The sequence below is a fragment of the Drosophila montana genome, unplaced genomic scaffold (assembly GCF_035044405.1).
Source record: "Drosophila montana isolate Dmon_TW-CO22-7 unplaced genomic scaffold, ASM3504440v1 contig_758_1, whole genome shotgun sequence".
Classification (NCBI taxonomy): domain Eukaryota; kingdom Metazoa; phylum Arthropoda; class Insecta; order Diptera; family Drosophilidae; genus Drosophila; species Drosophila montana.
Genome location: NW_026999057.1, coordinates 20,532 through 40,460, shown reverse-complemented (window position 1 = coordinate 40,460; position 19,929 = coordinate 20,532). Strand labels below are relative to the sequence as shown.

At 43.4% G+C, this 19,929-nt stretch overlaps 1 protein-coding gene across 1 annotated transcript; it reads right to left on the bottom strand.

The window, feature by feature from the left end:
- Positions 1-10,390: 10,390 nt before the first annotated feature.
- Positions 10,391-11,116, bottom strand: LOC135439653 (uncharacterized protein K02A2.6-like). The gene has a single exon (XM_064698401.1). It carries the CDS (start codon positions 11,114-11,116, stop codon positions 10,391-10,393), a length of 726 nt encoding a protein of 241 aa, XP_064554471.1.
- Between the last annotated feature and the right edge of the window lie 8,813 nt (positions 11,117-19,929).

The following is a 19,929-nucleotide window of genomic DNA, read 5'->3' as shown; positions in this document are numbered from 1 at the left end:
GCCTGACAAGAAATTGGACGCGCTGGAGAGCTCCATACGGGATCTCGACTCCAGAATGGACCAATTATTCAAGTTGGTTCAAGAGACTATGGAGGCTAACAAGGCCTTCCGAGAATTGGTCCAGGCTCTCATTTCAAGTATCCAAAAATGATGCAACCGATCATTAAAATCGGATTGTGGAACGCACGGGGACTAGTTAGGGGCTCTGGAGAGCTCCGGCTGTTTCTTAGTGCAAATAATATAGATGTAATGTTTGTCACAGAGACACACATGAAAGAGGGACAGCGTGTCCACCTACCATGCCTTTCACCCCAGCGGTAACAGCAGAGGTGGCGCCACAGTCATTGTGCGCTCCAGCATGTGCCACATTCCTCATCCTCCCACCTCAACAAACAACATACAGCTAGCAAGAGTGAATCTGCAGACATCGGAAGGGCCCGCCGCACTAGCATCTTTGTATCTTCCTCCCAAAGAGCCTTGTACTAAAGCGGAATTCGAATCCCTGTTTGCCATGCTAGGTAACAAATTCATTGTAGGTGGTGACTACAACGCCAAGCACTCATGGTGGGGCAACTCAACAAATTGCTCCAGAGGCAAAATATTGCAGGATGTAGTGGCGAATGATCGGTACCAAATTCTTGCAACGGGTGAGCCAACATTCTACTCATCCAACTCCCTAGTGTCAACATCAGCGCTAGATTTTTTTGACATTAATGGATACGCAATGAGCAGGCTTAACGTGAAAACGCTTCATGAGCTCTCTTCGGACCACACACCACTTATAGCTGATTTACACGCCACTCCGATAAGCAAGTCACAGCGCTCTTGTTTACTAGCACGCGGTGCTGATACAGAAATTTTCAGGGCCCATCTGGAGCAGCTGATTGATCTAAATATGGAAATTCAAGACGCAGATGATATTGATAACGAAATCGATATTTTTAAGAGCAAGCTGAAAGATGCTGCAACAAGAGCTGCTCCTAGGAATCAACAACATCTGCATCGCCTCAGCTTCCTTCTATAATCGTTGAGCTCCTGCGTCTCAAGCGTAAAGTTCTTACTTTAAGGAGTATGCAAGAACAGGAGATGCCCGAATCCAACAGATTCACAACAGGCTGGCTAATCGTCTTCACAAAGTTCTGGCTCGCAGGAAAAGAATTCAAATTGACAACATGTTGGAAAACTTGGGTACCGATGTCTCTACTAATTACTCTCTGTGGAAAATTACTAAGAGATATAAGACATTGGCAACACCGAAATCGGCTATTAGGAACCCTTCAGGGAGCTGGTGCCGCACTAGTCTTGACAAAACGGAAGTATTTGCAAACAATCTTGAGCAACGATTCAGGCCGCACGACTCCTACCAGATCAAGCACTGTTGTTTTTGGTGCTTATTTTCAACAGCGTCCTACGTGTGGGATACTTTCCGAGAGCCTGGAAGTCGGCAAACATTATAATGATCCTCAAGCCTGGAAAGCAACCAACTGATGTGGACTCTTATAGGCCGATCAGCCTTCTGCCTTCACTGAGCAAAATTATGGAGAGGTTGATTCTAAACAGAATGCTGGATCTCGAGACTGTTACCCTTGCGATAAATTTCAATTTGGATTTCGCAAGCAGCATGGCACTCCAGAACAGCTGCATAGAGTTGTCAACTTTGCGTTAGAGGCCATAGAGAAGAAAGAGTATGCGGTCGCTGTCTTCCTGGACATACAGCAAGCTTTCGACAGGGTGTGGCACCCTGGACTTCTTTACAAAGCCAAGAGACTCTTAACCCCCCAGCTGTTCCAGGTTATAAAGAGTTTCTTAGAAGGGCGCACATTCCGAGTGGCTGACGATGGGTGCAAGTCCTCCAGTAAATCAATCGAGGCTGGCGTTCCCCAGGGCAGTGTTCTAGGCCCCACACTCGATATATTCAGCGGATATACCAAACCATATGGCAATCACCTCAGTCGATAAAAGCGATACGCTAATAGCGACCTACGCCGACGACACTGCGGTGCTCACAAAAAGCAGTTGCATACTACTAGCCAAAAGTGCACTGCAGGAGTTTTTGGACGCATTCCAGGAATGGGCATCGAAATGGAATGTGTGCATAAACGCAGGTAAATGTGCAAACGTGACTTTCACAAATCGAGTGCAGAACTGCCCAGCCGTATCACTTAATGGAAGAGTACTGGATCATTCATTTGCGTACAGGTACTTAGGTGTCATCCTAGACAGAAGCCTTACCTTCGAAAGACATGTCACGTCACTGCAGCACTCATATAGAGTCAAATTAAACAAGATTTCCTGGTTACTCTCCGCCAAAAACAAATTGTCGCTGGAGAACAAGGTCAAAATATATAAGTGCATTTTAGCTCCCAGCCTATTCTATGCCATACAGGTGTACGGTATTACTGCCAAGTCGCACTTGAATAAGATCCGTGTGCTACAAGCTAAGACTTTGAGGATGATCTCTGGGTCTCCATGGTACATAAGGACACGTAACATTGAGCGCGACCTTAAGGTGCCCAAAATAGGTGACAGAATCCAAGTGATTGCCCAAAAATACACGGAGAGGCTAGGAGCTCATCCAAACTGTTTAGCTAGACGCCTAAATACTGCCTGTCACCGTAGAAGAGTAAGGAGGAGACTCAAACGCCATCACCCTCAAGACCTCCTGAACCGGGTCTTGACATAAATATCTCATACTAAAATGTAGACGATCTCCCCAGTATCACCCCTTAAGCCTCCCCCTTATAAGTTATCTTTAATTCATTGTTATGTTCTATCATAAATTATTTTGTTATTTTTAGTTTAATTTTCTGATTAGTTTAAGTTGCCTTTCAAGGTAGCAGCACACTTATCTTGTTAATAAATTTCATTATTATTTTCCAAAAAAAAAAAAAAAAAATTTCTTGGGCCCTGTGACTGACTGACTCCCAGGCGATTAGAGGCGGCGCCGCAAAGTATGCAACAAATAAAGAAATTTTAAACACAAAATCTTTTAATCCCAATGAACTGTAGCTGTCCCTTCGAGTGCCTTCGACTCGACTAGACAGCAACGTGGATTTCGCCGCATGTCCAAAACAAACGTCGCAGCCATTTACTTAATCGACAAGGGATTATATTGCACCAGCAGCTACCAGCTACTGCAGAGGGTGCAGGTGGTTGGGCAGGGGATGCTTCTGGTGCGGAGCGGGGGCTTGGTACACAGTACCGGAGCGTTTGTAATGTTTTCATTTGTGTGTCTCCGTTGTTGGCCACTTTAAATTGAGAATTATTGTCGCAAACAACTGTCCGGACGCAGGCATAGCACGAATCGTAGTAGTGAGCACTGAAGCATCGGGCCTGGATAAGGATATATTGTGTCTCACGCAATTGGACAGCTTTAATCTGAGGTTACGCTGGCCCCGGATCCACAGCGTACGTGCTTAATTTTGTTTGCACTTTTAAGCCCAGCCTCGCTTGAGCCCTCCCGCTCCCTTGCCTGCCTGTGCCGAATGCAGTTAGGCTACAAAAATCACGGAGCAGGCGTTGCCGGGGCCAAAAGGAGCGCAGGATAAAATGTCAGCGGCCGAATGCGCTTGCCAAGGATTAGCGCTGAATAATATTGCAAATGAACATTTATTTTTACTGCGTACTGCTGCCCCCACCCCAAACCCACGTTTTCCTCCGCCAGGACAAATATTAATTTAGCTCAGCGCTTGGACACAACGCCTGCGATGAGGGCGGGGGAAGACGAGCCGTCAACCCTGGGTCAAAGCGCATTGTATTAAAATTTAATTGAGTAACTGACATTTTATTTTTGTATAATTAAATTAAGCCCCGGCTAAGCGTTTAATTTTTGCGACATTTGTTTTCTGCAGGCGCCGAACAGTGCCGCTCTGTCACAACAATTGACCGTGTCACGCCCCTACGCCTGCTTATGGCACGGGGTTGGGTCTGCAGCTTTATTATTTTGCTATTAAATTTGTTTATATAAATATCACTTCGGCGCCAGAACTGGCCGCAGGATTAGTTGCAAAAATTATGTTAAGTTCGCATCTCTTTTTTATGTTGTTGCAAAGCCTAGACGCAGGCGTTGCCACATAATTTATTGGTCCGCCGTTTGGGCTCAATTGCGCAGCTGCGTTCATGTTGTAGGCATTATTGGCCATAAAGGGTTTAACAAATTGATTGGCCAGCGAGATCGGCGGGGGGCACTTTACTGAATAATATGCAATTTAATTTCATGTACAGACAATATCTGATGGAAAACTAAAGCAGCAGCAGATTGGCAGCTATCAGTGTTGTCAAACATAGCCATATTGCTTCAAGTTTTGGCAAATGATAAATAGTAGCGTAAATTCATTGCCTTCGTGATAAAAAGTCAGCGAAAATTTCGCATCGATTTAAAGTTCTTAAATTTCTTGTAAATTAACAGCTGCAAACCCCATTTGCAGTCCAGAGCACATTGCTGATTAAGTAACTAATTCCACATAGCACACTCATTAGCTCATTCGACTGTTTGACCTATGGATAAAATTACAATATAATGTCGAGCGCTTTCTGCTGACCCCTTTGCTAAGCAAAGGCCCAAATGAAGGCCAAGGGCATATCCAAGGGTATGCGATCCACTCTCCTTGTAATCTCTTCAAGAGCGAATCGGCCGCCAATAGCAATCGCCCCTTTTGGCGCCGTGGATCGCAAGCCTGGCGTTGCCACCCTTGAATAAATTGGGCTCCGCTGTGGGCCCAGCTTCACCCCCGATACTCTGACTGTCCAATTTGAGTGCTTGTAAGATACTGATTTTATTCTTACGAATCCTATGTCTTATATACTAACAGAGTGTCTTAATTTTGGCCTGCTGTCAATGCATGTGGCAGCAGCGGTCATAAACTATTGTGTTTAATTAGGCTATTTTTTACCCTTGCTACTTATGTTTCTAATATGACATTTCTTGGCGTAGGTCGCTCTTACAATCTTAAGCGACCACAAGTGCGCTATCTATTATTATGCTGCTGGCTGCAGTCGTACACCATGGTGTGAGATTTAATTCAAATTTAGACTCGGTGTCACGTGTTCTTGTGTGAACATTCTGCGGAGGGCCGACAAAGGTGATGGCCTGCAGTTTTTTTGTTACAGTTATTTTTCTTATCAGGTATACAATAATTATTACGACTAAAATTAATACAATCATTAACGAAGCATGTCCCGATACGTGGTGGAAGTTTAAACCATTTAATTCCTTAGAAGTACTAATCTTAGTTTCTGTTAATGGATCCCACGTAATTTTAGGTATTTCTTTCAATTCTCCTATGTAAGAGGGCATAATGGTTTCCTGCCTTTCGGATCTTATTGTGCATCTTATTGTGAGCTTATTGTCTATAAAAATACCCTTTGCCTTTAACAGTGTGTAAATCTCCTTAATTTCTGTATTTTTTCTCTTTCCTGGAAGTACTAATTTTTCGGATAGGGTATCTTTTATCTTGGAGACTTCGTCCCTTAATTGTCTGGGCTTTAAAAGGTTTGGATTGATTTTGGTTGTAAATAGTTCGTTACTTTCTTCTAATTCCGCAATTTGTCTTTGTGTGCTATTGAGTATCAAGTTACACTGATCTTCAAACCCATGGAGTTTCTCACAAACCACTCTCATTTGTTGCACTAACTTGCTTCCTCTATGCAGCATTTCAAAATATGGTTTCATGTCGTAAAATATGACCAGATCCCATGAGGATGACACCTCTACCTCACCCATTGGATCTAGATACATTGCTGAGGAGCTATTAAATTTTTCTATCACCCATTTTCATTCTTGTTCCCTTAACGGAGTTGTATTTGATACTTGGCAGAATAGCATGAGTATCATCATCATCATCATCATCAATCCTAACTTTGAGATTTTGCATCTCTTAGAGCTTCACCTTTCCTCCTCATTAGTTTTCTGCTCATTTTCATTTTTGTCTTGTGCCTGTATGCCGATAAGCGGGCACACTTTTGTAATTGGTCTTGTGGTAAATCCATCCTGTAATTTTACTTTTACTACCCTGACTTTGTTATCTTTTCCCCTATGTACCTCTTCCACTTTGCCCAAGGGCCAGCTTGCTGGAAGACAGTTTTCGTCTTTTTGTCCCTCTTGTATATCCCGTGTTTTAATAGATTCATTTCCTTCGATCGCTATTACTTTATTTTCCTCAGTATTTTCTACATGTTCTATAATCTCTTGTTTATTTGCAATCCATTTGTTCAAATTAAAACCAGATTCCGCTAGCTCCCGAGAAATTTCTTTTATTTTCTTCTGACAATCTTGTATGGAGTCTGCTCCTGACATCAGATCATCCATATAGAAGTCATTTCTGATTGTTTCCCCAATGATTTGATCTTTACAATTATTTGCTATATCTACCAGCACTCTTGTTGCTAAGTAAGGGGCTGACGCGGTACCGTATGTAACCGTTGTGAGTTTATAGTTTTTAATCTGCTTATTCGGAGTTTCTCTCCACAGAATATACAAATATTGTTGATCCTTTTTGTCAACATTAATCGACGGCAAATTGCCACTTGCGCCATTTTAAAACGACGTCGAAAATATCTATTTGGACTCTGGGTCCCACCCACATTATATCATTTAAGCTTTTGTTGTTCGTGGTTTTTGCGGATGCATCGAAAACTACTCTTAACTTGGTTGTAAGACTAGAGTCTCTTAACACTGCTTGATGAGGTAAATAATACTTCCCCTTTTCGTTGCACTCGACCATATGTCCTAAGTTCATATACTCTTTTAAGAAGTTGCTGTAACTTTCCTTCAGCTTTGTATTTCTAGTGAATTTTTTCTCTAAGTTCAGAAACCGTGCCATTGCTTGTGGTCTTGATTCACCTAACTCTTTCTCTTCTTTTAACGGAATGGTAACTGTATACCTTCCACCTGGTTCTTTTCTCGTTGTTTCAATAAAATTTTTCTCGCAGATATCTGCTTCTGCAATTTCTTTATCTTCTTCTTCTAACTCCCAAAATCTCTCTAAAGCCTTAACCTCAATGGCCGACGCGACTATTTTTTCTTCGGATTTCGTGCACCCAGACACTATCCACCCGAATTCTGTGTTCTGGCCGAGAAGTCCGTCTATTTTTACTACTCCATTTTTTAAAATGTGAGTATACAGGTCAGTTCCGATAACTATATCTACTCGACCTGGTTTATTAAACTGCGGATCAGCTAATATATATCTTTCCCATTTAATTTTTTCAATATTTATTGATTTTATTCGGAGCGCTTTCATCAGTTTTGGCAAAACTATTGCATCTACTGTAAGCGGCTCCTTTTTTGGGTCAAAAGTATCCACACAAACTTTGACCTTATATTTTGATACACTAGACTCTGTTGAAGATACTCCACTAATTTTTGTGATCGCCCTCAATCTAGGTAACTTCAGTATCTGGACTGGCTCCTCAGATATGATAGTAGTTTGCGACCCACTATCAATTAGTGCCCGCAATTTTTCATATTCCCCGGTAGCTGATTTTACCCTGACAATTGCTGTCGCTAATAGCGCTTGCCTTTCAGCCACGCATGTGTTCACTTTCTCTCTTCTTTCAAAGTGAAGCATTGTGTGGTGGTATTTGTTGCATTTCGCACATAAAATTTCACTTGTGCACCTCTTGGCACTTGAATGTTTTAAGCACTTTAAACATAATTGTGCATTTCTTGCGGCTTCTGCCCTATCTACTGGGAATATGCCTCTAAATATAAAGCATTGTAATGCATAATGCCCTGCTACTTTGCAAATTGGGCAATTTTCCGAAAAGTCCCTATTGACTTTCGGTTTTTTCTCCTCATCCTTCAATGAGCCTAGAGCATCCAACCTTTGCTCTAAATACTCCATTACGTCGGACAATTTTTGAACTTCTTTTGTTCTTTTAACATGATTTTCATATGATTGCAACGTTTCTCTATTAAACTCTTCTGATGAGACCGTTTTCAATTTTATTAAATGTATTGATTCATTAATTGAATCAATAAATGCTTTAATGTGCTTTGCTGAATCACTGTTCAGTCCTGGCAACTCTAAAGGCCTATTTAATTGTTCGGAAAATATTTTCCTTTTGTTTTCATAACGCTTGGTTAATAATTCCCAAGTCGCATTGAAATTTTCTGCGGAGCCTATTAGCAAATGCGACACCATGCATCTTGCTTCTCATTTTAATGCCGTTTTCAAATAGTTAAATTTAAGAGCTGGACTCAAAAACCTCTCTTGATTGAACCAACTCTGTAAACAACTCGGCAAAGAGATCCCATTCTTTGGAATCCCCGTAAAAGGTGGGGACCTGCATTTTCGGGAGCATTGGTAGCTCCTCTGTTTTGACATGGCAGCCCTCCATTTTTGGGTGACACTTGTCTTGAACCTGTTTTGCTAGTTCTTCTACCGTGTTCTGTACGTCGAAATCTAGCGTTTTAATTTCCCTATCAAACGTTACGTTGCTGTCAAACTTTTCTTTAAAGAATTGTATTTCTTTTTGTATTTCTTCCTAAAGAAATACTACCTTTCTTTTCCTCAATCCAAACATTTTACTGTTGTTTTCCTTAATGTCCACCTGCGTTTCCTCTAAATATTTGTTCAATACATCTTCCTGCCTGTCGAAATCATTGGCCCTCTTCTCCATTGCTTCTGATTTAGGCATTGTCCTATCTTGGCGAACTGGTTTCGCCTTTTCTTCGGGTATTTTGCTAGTTAGGCCACCTGAAAGTATTTCTTTAATTTTGCCTATAACTGTCATTATTACGTCGTATTGTTTCTTATTGAAGTAGTCATGATCGACTACTCCAATTTTACACAATACGCTGTGATTGGTTTGAAACTGCTTTTGCAGTTCTCCTATTTCTTCTAACTCGCCCCCTTGACCACCCTCTATCTCTCTGATTCTTTCCACCAATTGTGACTGCTTCGTCAACAATTCTATGACTTTGTCTGACAACATATTTTTAACAAAACTTATTATTTATTTTACATAAAAGGTTCTTTTCAATTTTAATTTAAACTTTTACTTTTGCTACAATGGACTGTATTTTAAAAAAAAATTTTTGTTTTATTGCGAGGCGATCTTGCCGCCGTTTTCGCAAGGGTGCGCTACAAGGCGCACTCTCATTTTATTGTTAATGTTGTTGTGTTTTACATGACGCTCGATTGCGTCTATTCGTAGCCACAATGTCGTGGCTATGTCCCACGCTGGTGGTGGCTTCCAGTTGACTCGTTCTAATAGGGCTCTTCTTTCCTGTAGCAGTTTCGCTTTTAGGCCCCCTCTCCTTTTTGGGGCTTTGGCGGACGGGATTGCCAGAAGTTTTTCCTCTTTTGCCTTACGTGCTGCTGCTGCTGCTCTGGCCGCTGGTTGCCTTGCCCAATATTCTTCTATTGACAAGGGCTTCGGTCCTGCTTGTGGCTCTTCTGCGATGATTTTCTGTAGCGCTTGTTGGTAAGCGCTACTAATTTCTCCTCGTCCAGATGCTTGGGCTCCTTCTTATTTTTTAGGTGTCCCGTCTTGAAGCGCCGCTGGTGTGGGTCGTGGGAGGAGTACTTCTTGAAGAGTTTGCCCTCTGGATGGGCCTTGGTCACCTTCTAGCATTGGATCTCGCTCTCCTTTGCTGTCTGGTCTTCTGTTCGGCGCGCTGCTCTTGTCTGCACCGCCCAACAATTTTTTTGGTTTGGCGTGCTGCTCTTGGCTGCACCGCTCGATATTTTTTTTTCGGCGTGCTGCGCTTGGCTGCACCGCTCGATATTTTTTTTTTGTGGCTCGGCGTGCCGAAATGCCGGCACTGCTCGAAGGTCTTTATAAACAAGCGTGCCGAAATGCCGGCACTGCTCGGAGGACCAAATGAACGGATATGTCCAATTTGTGTACTTGTAAGATTCTGATTTTATTCTTACGAATCCTATGTCTTATATACTAGCAGAGTGTCTTAATTTAGGCCTGCTGTCAATGCATGCGGCAGCAGCGGTCATAAGCTATTGTGTTTAATTAGGCTATTTTTTACACTTGCTACTTATGTTTCTAATATGACATTTCTTGGCGTAGATCGCTCTTACAATCTTAAGCGACCACAAGTGCGCTATCTATTATTATGCTGCTGGCTGCAGTCGTACACGATCGTGTGAGATTTAATTTTACCGAGGGTCAAATTTAGACTCGGTGTCACGTGTTCATGTGTGAACACTGACCATATGACAAAAAGATATCGGCGTGGCCGATATTATCGCACGCAACCAACTAAGCAAACCCTCGTTGCTGCCGATAACGTCAAATGCAACATCACCACGCAGATTATTGTAAACGCGTACCCGACCGTTACAATAGAATCTGTGTGCGCATTTTCTATACTGTTTCGACCAGCCGGCTAATTAGAATGCCCAACGTAGGCCACACCCACGACCCTGATCTACACCCGTATATCCTTCGTATGGAACACTCCTAGGGGCTTCCCTTGTAAAGCTTCCAGCAGGTACGAATTATTGCCTACTCGCCGCAATACTCTGGCCTTAACGAACTTTCTTGCAAATTTGGCGTTAAAAGCTTTCACAGAATCGCTCAGCACAAAATTGCGTCGGTAGACTTCTTGGCTGGGTTCCGCCTGGAATACCCGGGCTCGAGCGTTGTACTGCCGATGACTTCTTTCGTGAGCCTGGTGTAGTTGGCTTTGGACTCGCTGTCTAATCAGGCGTATTTTGTCTGCTTGGTGCAAATGAGAAATCTCATGATCATCCGGAGATCCTAACCTACGAGCCAATTTATAGCATGCCCCATTTAGGAACATATAATGTCCGAAAACGGCAAAGAAAGAAGTCATCCCGGTCGCTGTGTGTATGGCATTTCGTATGGACACCTCTATTTCCGGAAGGTAGAGGTCCCACTCGCGGTGATCTTGCTCTAGATACGCCCGGATCGCCGACAACACTGTATGATTAACTCGCTTGCTTGCATTGCTCTGTGGCGCGTAGACCGCAGTGCGCATGTGCGAGATGCCGAAAGCTGAGATCATGTTTTGGAATGTACTTGATATGAACTGTCGTCCATTGTCAGAGTGGATTACCTCGGGTACTCCAAACTTATAGAAAACCTCGCAGACTAAAAAATCCACTACGTTAAGAGCCGTAGCCTCTCGCATTGCTTTCAAGAAAGAGAATTTTGAAAAATAGTCGACTACCACGAATATCCAAGCGTGCCCTTGCCCGAACGTGGGTACTTTCCCAGGAAGTCAATGTACAGTTTTTGGAAGGGTCGCTCGGTCACTACCTCATTTCCTAGACCCACATGCATGCGGAACTTCGGTGCCTTGACTTCCTTGCATGTCACGCACTGTCTTACCCAATCCTTTACCTGACTAGCCATGCCAGGCCAGTAAAACTGCCGACGTAAGGTCTCTAGCGTTTTCACAACACCCCCATGACCAGCCGTCTCATCTACATGAGCCTTCGCTATTAAGCCGACTGTCAACGAGCTTGGTACCCACAATTTCCACACGGTGCCTTCTAACTCGTCTTCTAAGTGGACGAACCCCATGCGCTTAAAAAGCAAATCTCCTTCAACCTTCAGGTCTGGTAGTTTGTCTTGACTCGCCCTTACTTGTTCGAGCAACGCCTGATATTCCGCGGATTCGAACTCGGTGGTCGCAAATTGGAGAAGGCCTTCTGAAACCTTTCCCACTGCTTCGACACTGCGCGATAGAGTGTCGGCTACCACGTTCTCACTGCCTTTACGGTGCTCGATGGTAAAGTCATAGCTTCGCAGCTGCAATGACCAACGAGCTAGTCTCCCGCTTAGGTCTTTCATGGACATCAGCCATTTTAAGCTGGCGTGGTCAGTGATGCATGTAAAAGTCATCCCTTCTATGTAGGGTCTGAACTTTCTTATGGCCAGTACCGACGCTAAGCACTCCTTTTCAGTGACGGAATAGTTCCGTTGGTGTTTGTTCAAATTGGCTGAAAGTAAGGCTATGGGTCGTTCCTGACCCTCAGTGTCTTTTTAAAACAACACCGCTCCCACGCCAAACTGAGACGCATCGCACTGCACGAAGAAAGGCTTGGCAAAATCCGCGTGCACGAGCACTGGGGCCGTGGTCAGGGCGGTCTTCAACTGTTCAACGGCTTGCGTTGCCTCGTCACCTAATACAAACTTTCCACTATCTTTTTTTTTTCACATTTCGGTCAGTGGTGCGGCCATAATCGCGAAATCTCGCATAAATCGCCGGTACCAACCTGCTGTCCCCAAAAATGAGCGAACTTCTTTGCGCGACCGAGGCACGGAGATTCGTTTAATAGCTATAACCCTTTCGGGGTCCATGCGAAGCGTGCCGCCACCAATATTGAATCCTTGGTATTTTAATGCCTTGAAGCAAAATTTTGATTTCTGCAGTCCGATTGACAGGTTCGCTTCCCTTAAGCATTTGCCCACTTGTCGCAGATATTTCAAGTGCGTTGAAAAATCTGGGGAAATAACTAATAAATCGTCCAAGTACACAAAGACGTTGTACCGTAGCTCGTTGGGAATCACCTTGTCCATCAGACGAACAAGACGTTGGGCTGCATTGCATAAACCAAATGGCATAACGCGAAACTGGTATAGTGGTCTACCTTGTACTGTAAATGCAGTATAGGGCCTGCTTTTGTCGCCTAGTTCAACCTGCCAATACGCGAACTTCAAATCCACACTGGAAATGTAGTGGGTCTGGTCCATTCTAGATAGGGTACCTTCTATACAGGGCAGTGGATACGCGTCTTTCACCGTCAAATTGTTGAGCTTGCGTGCATCGAGGCAAAATCGGTTTATCCTCGGTCTTCGCAATACTGTTGTGCGGTTACTCCATGGGCTGTTGCACTCTTCTATAACCCCCAAACTCAACATTTTGTCGACTTCTTCACTTTCTACTACTCACTACTACTACTTTCACTTTCACTACTTTCTGCATCGCTGCCGATAATGGGTAGGGTCTATCTTTGAACGGTTGGGCACCTTCCACTAAGTCGATAGTGTGCTTCTCTAAGTCCGTCGTCCCTAATCCGCTACGTTCAAAAGACAAAAACTCCTGCTTTACCGCCTCCAATTCTATCCTTTTGGTGTTCCGTGGAGATTAGCTTCTCGGGGCCCAAAATGTCAATGGCCAGGTTAAATGCTCGCCAGAAATCGATCCCAAAATAGGCTCGCTGCTTAAGGTACGGGCAGATAAAAAACTTTATTTTTTTATGCTGCTCCCTGTACGAGATTGGGAGTTCTACCCTACCTATGATCGTTTTATCCTCACCTCCAGCAGTTGTGACTACCGAAACGTAAGGTTGCACCGTAGCCCCTAATTCTTCTACTAATTCTCGACATCATTTTCTCAGCAGACTGACCGAGGCTCCAATGTCTAACAAACCTTTCATTTGGAACCCCGCGACCTCCATTTCGGCGAATACGCGAGAGTCTAGGCTATCCTCCCGTTTCACCGCTTCAATGACCTGGTGCCTCGTCATTCTGCGTCTACGGAAGCGCGCTCTAGCCTTCACCATCCTTCGGGTGGCCAGCGTCATCCCCTCCAATTGTCGCTCACCAAAAATTTTATTTCGGGCCGACATGTATGCCCGAACAAGTTCTTCGTATGGTAAGCCTCTTAATGTTCTTCCTTTGTTAATTTCCTTACAAATATTCTTATCCTGGCCCTTATGGTCTATATCCGGCTCCGTTTCCATGACTATTGGCTTTGGAAGGTGCTACTCGAACGCGTCTGTCCCGCCATCATCGCGCTCCCTCTGGGGTTTCCCGGACAATTCTCGCAATGTGAGCAGAACGTGTCCGGCTTTCCGCACCTGTAGCAGAAAATCGTCCGCTTCTTGGACAGGCAGTCTCTAAAGACATGATCTAACTGTCACAGTTCCAGCAGACTAGCCGGGATGATGTCCTGCCTCGCACGAAGGCCTCCTCCAGCTCTCCAGGTGGCGATTCCGCATGATGTGGGTGATCTTCAACCTCATGCACAGTCGGTTTTGGTCCTTGCGAATAACGTGACTGCTGCACGTACCCGGTCCGGCCTCCGCGACCAATGTGCCTCTCCACTTCTATGCACTCTTGGCGCAGCTCATCCACGGTGAGTACATCGATGGCGTAGATGTATTTTGCCAGACTTTCCTTCAACCCACGCTTTATGATCTTCACTAGTTATAGGTCTCTTAGCGGCTTTTGGAATCGCGCGGCGAGCTGACGCATGTGATGGATTTATTTATTTTTTTTATTTTTTTTTTATTAATTGTCGACAAAACGAGTGTCTTCCTAATTATTTAATACATTATATATACAATTATGAAAATTAAATGCTAAAAGCCTAGTTAGAGAACACAATTTTCTAACAGCATCACCGACCGATGGAGGTGTTTTATTTGCCAGTCCGGCCAGCTGTGCACAGCTAATTCACAGCTAATTTTGTCAGTGACGCTATTAGAGCCTACATCTAAGAAGAAAGGGTTTAAGTAGGAAAAAGTGCTCTTAAGTAAAATCAAAAATATTCTTAATTTGCTATATTATTTAAGAATATACCATAAATAGGAGAAAAAAAAGTAAGAAGATTGTTAAGAAAGTAAAGAACTGTATGCTAGATATATAGAGTGTTAAGTAGATAGGATAAAGAGATAGTATTGGGAAAGTAATGGGAAATCACCGACCCGGTTGGGGAAAATTTACAGCCTGTCCGGCAAGCTATGCCCCTGATCATTGCTGGGAATGGTCAGTGACTTCCCGAAGGTATCTTGAAAGCAACGATTTTATGAGGGGTAGAGAAAGTTCGGTAGAGAAAACGTAAACTATTGTAATTTTTACATAGCACGCGAAAAGGATTGTGCATAGCGTAGTCTGTTGTGCACGTTGATAAGAACAAGGGGTGATAATTCCTGGTTGGTCTAGCCGGAACAGAGAATTGAAGACGCCCTAGCAGAAAAGGAGAATCTATATCGCCAACAACCAACTTATGTAGAAAGACAACACCGAGAATTGTCCTACGGTTGGTTAACGACGGAAGATTAAGAATAAGCAGCCTGCTGGAATAGGATGGCAATCGAAGATTAGGGTCCCAATTTAAACGTCGTAAGGCAAAAAGCAGAAATTGCTTCTGAACAGATTCAATACGATCCTGGCTATTGTTATACTGCGGAGACCAGATACAAGAGCAGTATTCAAGGATAGGACGAACAAGAGAGATGTACAGAAGTTTCGTTATAAAAGGATCGTTAAACTCTTTAGACCATCGTTTAATGAATCCAAGTTCACCCTTTGCCTTATTAACGATAGTATCTATGTGCAGATTGAAGCAGAGTTTAGAATCAAAAAGAACGCCTAGATCCTTAACTGTTAGTATACGTTGCAATGGAGTATTGTCGATTGTATAACTGACAAGATAAGGTGTAATACGATTAAATGTCATAAACATACACTTTGAACAATTCAGATGCAATTGATTGGCCGAACACCAAAGTTGCATAGCGTTCAAATCGTCTTGAAGCCGAGAATGATGTAGGGGATTAGTGTATGATAGAATAAGTTTCACGTCGTCCGCATACATGAGTACACGGGCATGTGATATAACAGAGGGGAGATCATTTATAAAAAAAAATAAAGAGTAAATGCCCAAGATGACTATCTTGAGGAACACCAGAAGTAATGTGAACCTGTTTAGAGGAAGTCAGCCTCAGCATTACTCTTTAGGTCCTACCTTTTAAATGAGAACTAATCCAAAACAAAAGAGACGGAGGGAAACCTATTCAGTCAAGTTTAAAAAGTAAAATGTCATGGTGCACTGAGTCAAACGCCTTACTGAAGTCAGTGTAAATGACATCAGTTTGCATTTTCGAAAGGAAAGCATCATTTACCAAGGAAGTAAACTCAAGCAGATTGGTCGTATTTGACCGATTCTTTACGAATCCATGTTGAACAGGGGAGACAACTGATTTTCAGAAATGCTGCGAATTCGAAGTTATTATTTTTTTTAAATAATTTAAAAACAGCGCACTGTTTTGTAATGGACCCTTTAAGTTGGTATATCAGACTTTCCACCTTTCTTGTGGAGAGGAATGATATAAGATTCTTTCCAAAGAGATGGAAAGACAGAATATTCAAGGGATAGATTAAAGATTGAAGATTGAAGCTTTAGCAATGGGTCAACAAGGGAAGAACTACACTCTCTAAGTAGACAACTAGGAATATTGTCAGGAGAGTAAGAAGATTTAAAAAAATGTATAGCTGGAAGCATAGATTAATAGGAAATAATAGGAGCAGGTATAAAGCTAGAGGAAGTAATAGTATAAGGGTAAGAGTTATTATTAGGACAGACTCAAGAGTAGGTTGATTGGAAAAAATTAGCAAAGAGGTTAGCAGAATCAGAGTCATTGCTAGCTTTATCCATCCCGAGAGAAATAGAAGAAGATTTACTCTTCAAGTTTACAAAATTGTGGGAGTAAACCAAGGTGGCTTTAAAGAAGTAGTCGAAGGAACTGACTTGGGAATATACATATCTAAGAGGGAGTTTAGGGTGTTATAAAAAAAGTTAATAGCAGTATTCATGTCAACCGAGTCATATAATAAAGACCTATCGGTTGCATAAATAAGTTGATTCAGCAATGAATAATTTCCTTTGCAAAAGCAACGGCGGGGATTATTGGCTGATGAGCACGAAATGAGAGGATTACAATTGAACATTGCAACCTCTAAAGTAGGATGATATACATCCTCAGGAAGAGATAAAGGAGGGGACCTAGACACATTAGAAATAAGGTAGTCGTTAACAAATACAAGATCAAGTGTTCTATTCAAATGATTGGAAATTGAATTGATTTGAAACAGCGAAGGGTCAAGCATACAATCTATAAAGTCATGCTGTGCTGAGGGCACTAGATAATTTTCGGCAGTGAAAAATGACCAAGAGATGTTCGGCAAATTAAAATCACCCAACACAATAAAAAGGTCATTATCACGCTTATGTGAAGAAACTTCTTTAATACAAGAAATATGTTTCATATAAACCTGAATATCAGAAGAAGGAGGAATATAAGAGCATGTAATATAAATATTCCGTGTAGGAAAAGACACCTTGACTGAGACAATCTCAGCGTCAGTAGGCGTACTAAAACAGAAAAGTTTTGACTGGAGAGTGGCTTTAACGGCAATTAATACCCCACCACCTCGAGTCGGCCGATCATTTCTATGCAAAATAGAATTATTCGAAAAAACCTCAAAATCAGATATGGTTGAATTTAACCATGTTTCTGAAAATGCGACTTTATCCGAATCGAAGGAAGTGCTGGCCATGAAAAGATTTTTAAGTTTTGAAATGAGACCTCTGACATTCTGATAATGAATAGAGACTTGGTCAGAAGAAGAAGTTAGTTTTTTGGGGCAGAAATGGTACCCTGTATTGAAGGGACTGGAAGGGTGACAGGCTGGTTACGCTTTTTGGCTTGAACTCGTGAACAATCATGTGTGGAGTCCAAAATTTGGGATCACAAATGAACATATCATGTGAAACATTTATTTTTTTGAATGATGATGATATCTCACGAGGAGTGGAGAAATTAAATTTAGTAATTGACACGCTAGCAGAAGATTTGCTAGCAATATAGGCTGCCAATGACTCAGAGGTGGTGTCAGACGAAAGTCGAGACACAAAAACTTGCCTGCGAGGGGCAACAACAGTTAACGTAGGAGCTGATGGGGCTGGATTACGCGCAGGTCTACCTTTGCGGCCAGGAGCTGAGCCCCGGAACCTGTCCAAGAGAGCGTGCCGCAGTTGCATCCAGCTGTCGACTCTAGAATGCTGCACGCGCATCCAGTACCACTCGCGAGCTCTTCCGGTCAGGAGCAGGTTGACCTCCTACCATGGGCATTGGTATTGCCTCTGCAGCAACTCCAGCCGAAACACGAAGTCCTCGACAGAAAGCATGGCGTCCTCGCCATCGAACTTGACGTTCCACCGCTCGAGCTTCAGGTACGCTGTCTCTTGTACGTTGGCGTACGCTTCCTCCGGATGGAAATCATCCGCTCTCCGGTTCTCTACTCGGAAATGACGATTATTTGTATTACGCCAGTTCCTCGCCTGAGTACCTGCAACGTACACTCCTTGTCGCTCCTCGTGCGACTTGTCTGTGTGGCTTCTTTGGCACCGGCGGTAGATATGTCTCGCGCTGGATCCCTTCTCGCTCTTTCGGGATGGCACCTGTTCGTGGTCCCGGCCCGACTTGTCTCGGTGACATCGGTACAGTGTTAGGCTCTCCGGTATGGCTCCCTGGCGGCCTAAGCACATCAATGATCCCCTTCATTATCTCCATAAAGCCTGTTCGCATCTCCTCGCGGATAGACTCGCTGATGCCAGGTGGCAGAGCATGCAGATATGTCTGGTGGGCATGAGCTATCGCCGCGTATGCTGCCGACGTGAGTACCGAGTCTTTCGTTGCTTTCGGGAACTCTAGGTTCCGTGGAGGTCGATCTTGTTGCGCCAATTCCTTCTCTAAGTCTACCAGATGTCCCTCCTCCGGGATCTGTCTCTCATGAAATCCCCGGAAATTCATTGGCGTTCGCACCAGACCTCCAGCTGGACGCGGCGGTGGCAGTGCCGACGCTCCGTCAGCGTCAGAAACCCAGTCAGACACCTGTTCCTTAGCCATACTGATCCCTTGAGAAAACCGTACCCCTTTCTACTATAAGTCTTACTTACCCTAATACAAAAAAAAACGTCACAAATAATTCCTTTTAAATAAATAAATAAATAAACATCGACCACAAAACTAACTCACAAATATAACTTTTTTATATTTTCTCAATCAATTTCATATACTTTGGGGGAGCATTCGTCACATGCATAGTTCATCAGTTCGACTAACGAACGGCATTCAAGGAACGCTACCTTGAAGTCTATTTGGTTTCTGTCGCACTTCTGGGAACCTTTAGGCATGCTGAGTGACAGCTACGGCGCAGGATCGAATCTATATCGTCCTGGGTCACCTGTCTCCGAAGCTTATTGCTACGGCCAGCACACTCCGAACGTAAACACAGAGTGGGACAAAGCAAATAGTAAACATTAAACAAACTATAACAAGACCTACCCTAATATCACATTTTATCACAGGTTATTTTGTCATGGCGGCTACCACCAGGCTACGATGGACGGTCGCGAACGTTCGCCAACATGCGAACGTGACTTACCGCTATCAACCGCGACAAACAAAATCCCCATGTTAATGGACACCATGGCAAGATCCGCCTCCGTCGCTCTTCTGGCCATTCTTGGGGTATGCTGTGTGACAGATGCGGCGCAGGCTCGATTCTACATCGTCCTGGGTCACCTGTCTCCGAAGCTTATATAACTCCTGTCAGCATACATCCAACATTGACACAAAATGAGACAAAAACTAATAATTGAATAAGTAACATCTGACAAAATTACCCTAATTTTACATTTTTTATCACGAGATGCCTTTGTCATTGCGGCTACCACCAGGCTACGATGAACGGTCGCGAACGTTCGCCAACATGCGAACGTAACTTACCGCCATCAACCACTACAAGAAAAACTTCTCATGTTTATGGATATTCTGATATTCTCCACTTCCGTCGTGCTTCTTGGATTCCACTACACGCTGCGCAATTATGAGCCACCTACTCGTGCCACATAAGACTTCAGCGGTGCAAACGTAAACAATACAGGTGAGACGCTCAATATAAATTAACAAACAAAACACTATTTATCCACTTTACTTTTTCAGATCGGGTCCCGGTTCCGGACCCAGCGTACCCACCCTACCATGAGACGATCACCTTCACTCGTCTCCCTCGTTTTGGCCACTAGATGGCCTGCATCAGCCCGTGTCGGCTGTTATGCCCCCTCTTCCCATCAAGTTAAACTTAGCCGGACATTTCTCTCTTCAATATGTGTATGTATAATTGGTTGCATCCCTTAAGATTATT

Coding starts and splice junctions, on each gene's coding strand:
- LOC135439653 (XM_064698401.1), bottom strand. CDS start 11,116: ATGCGAGAGGCTACGGCTCTTAACGTAGTGGATTTTTTAGTCTGCGAG.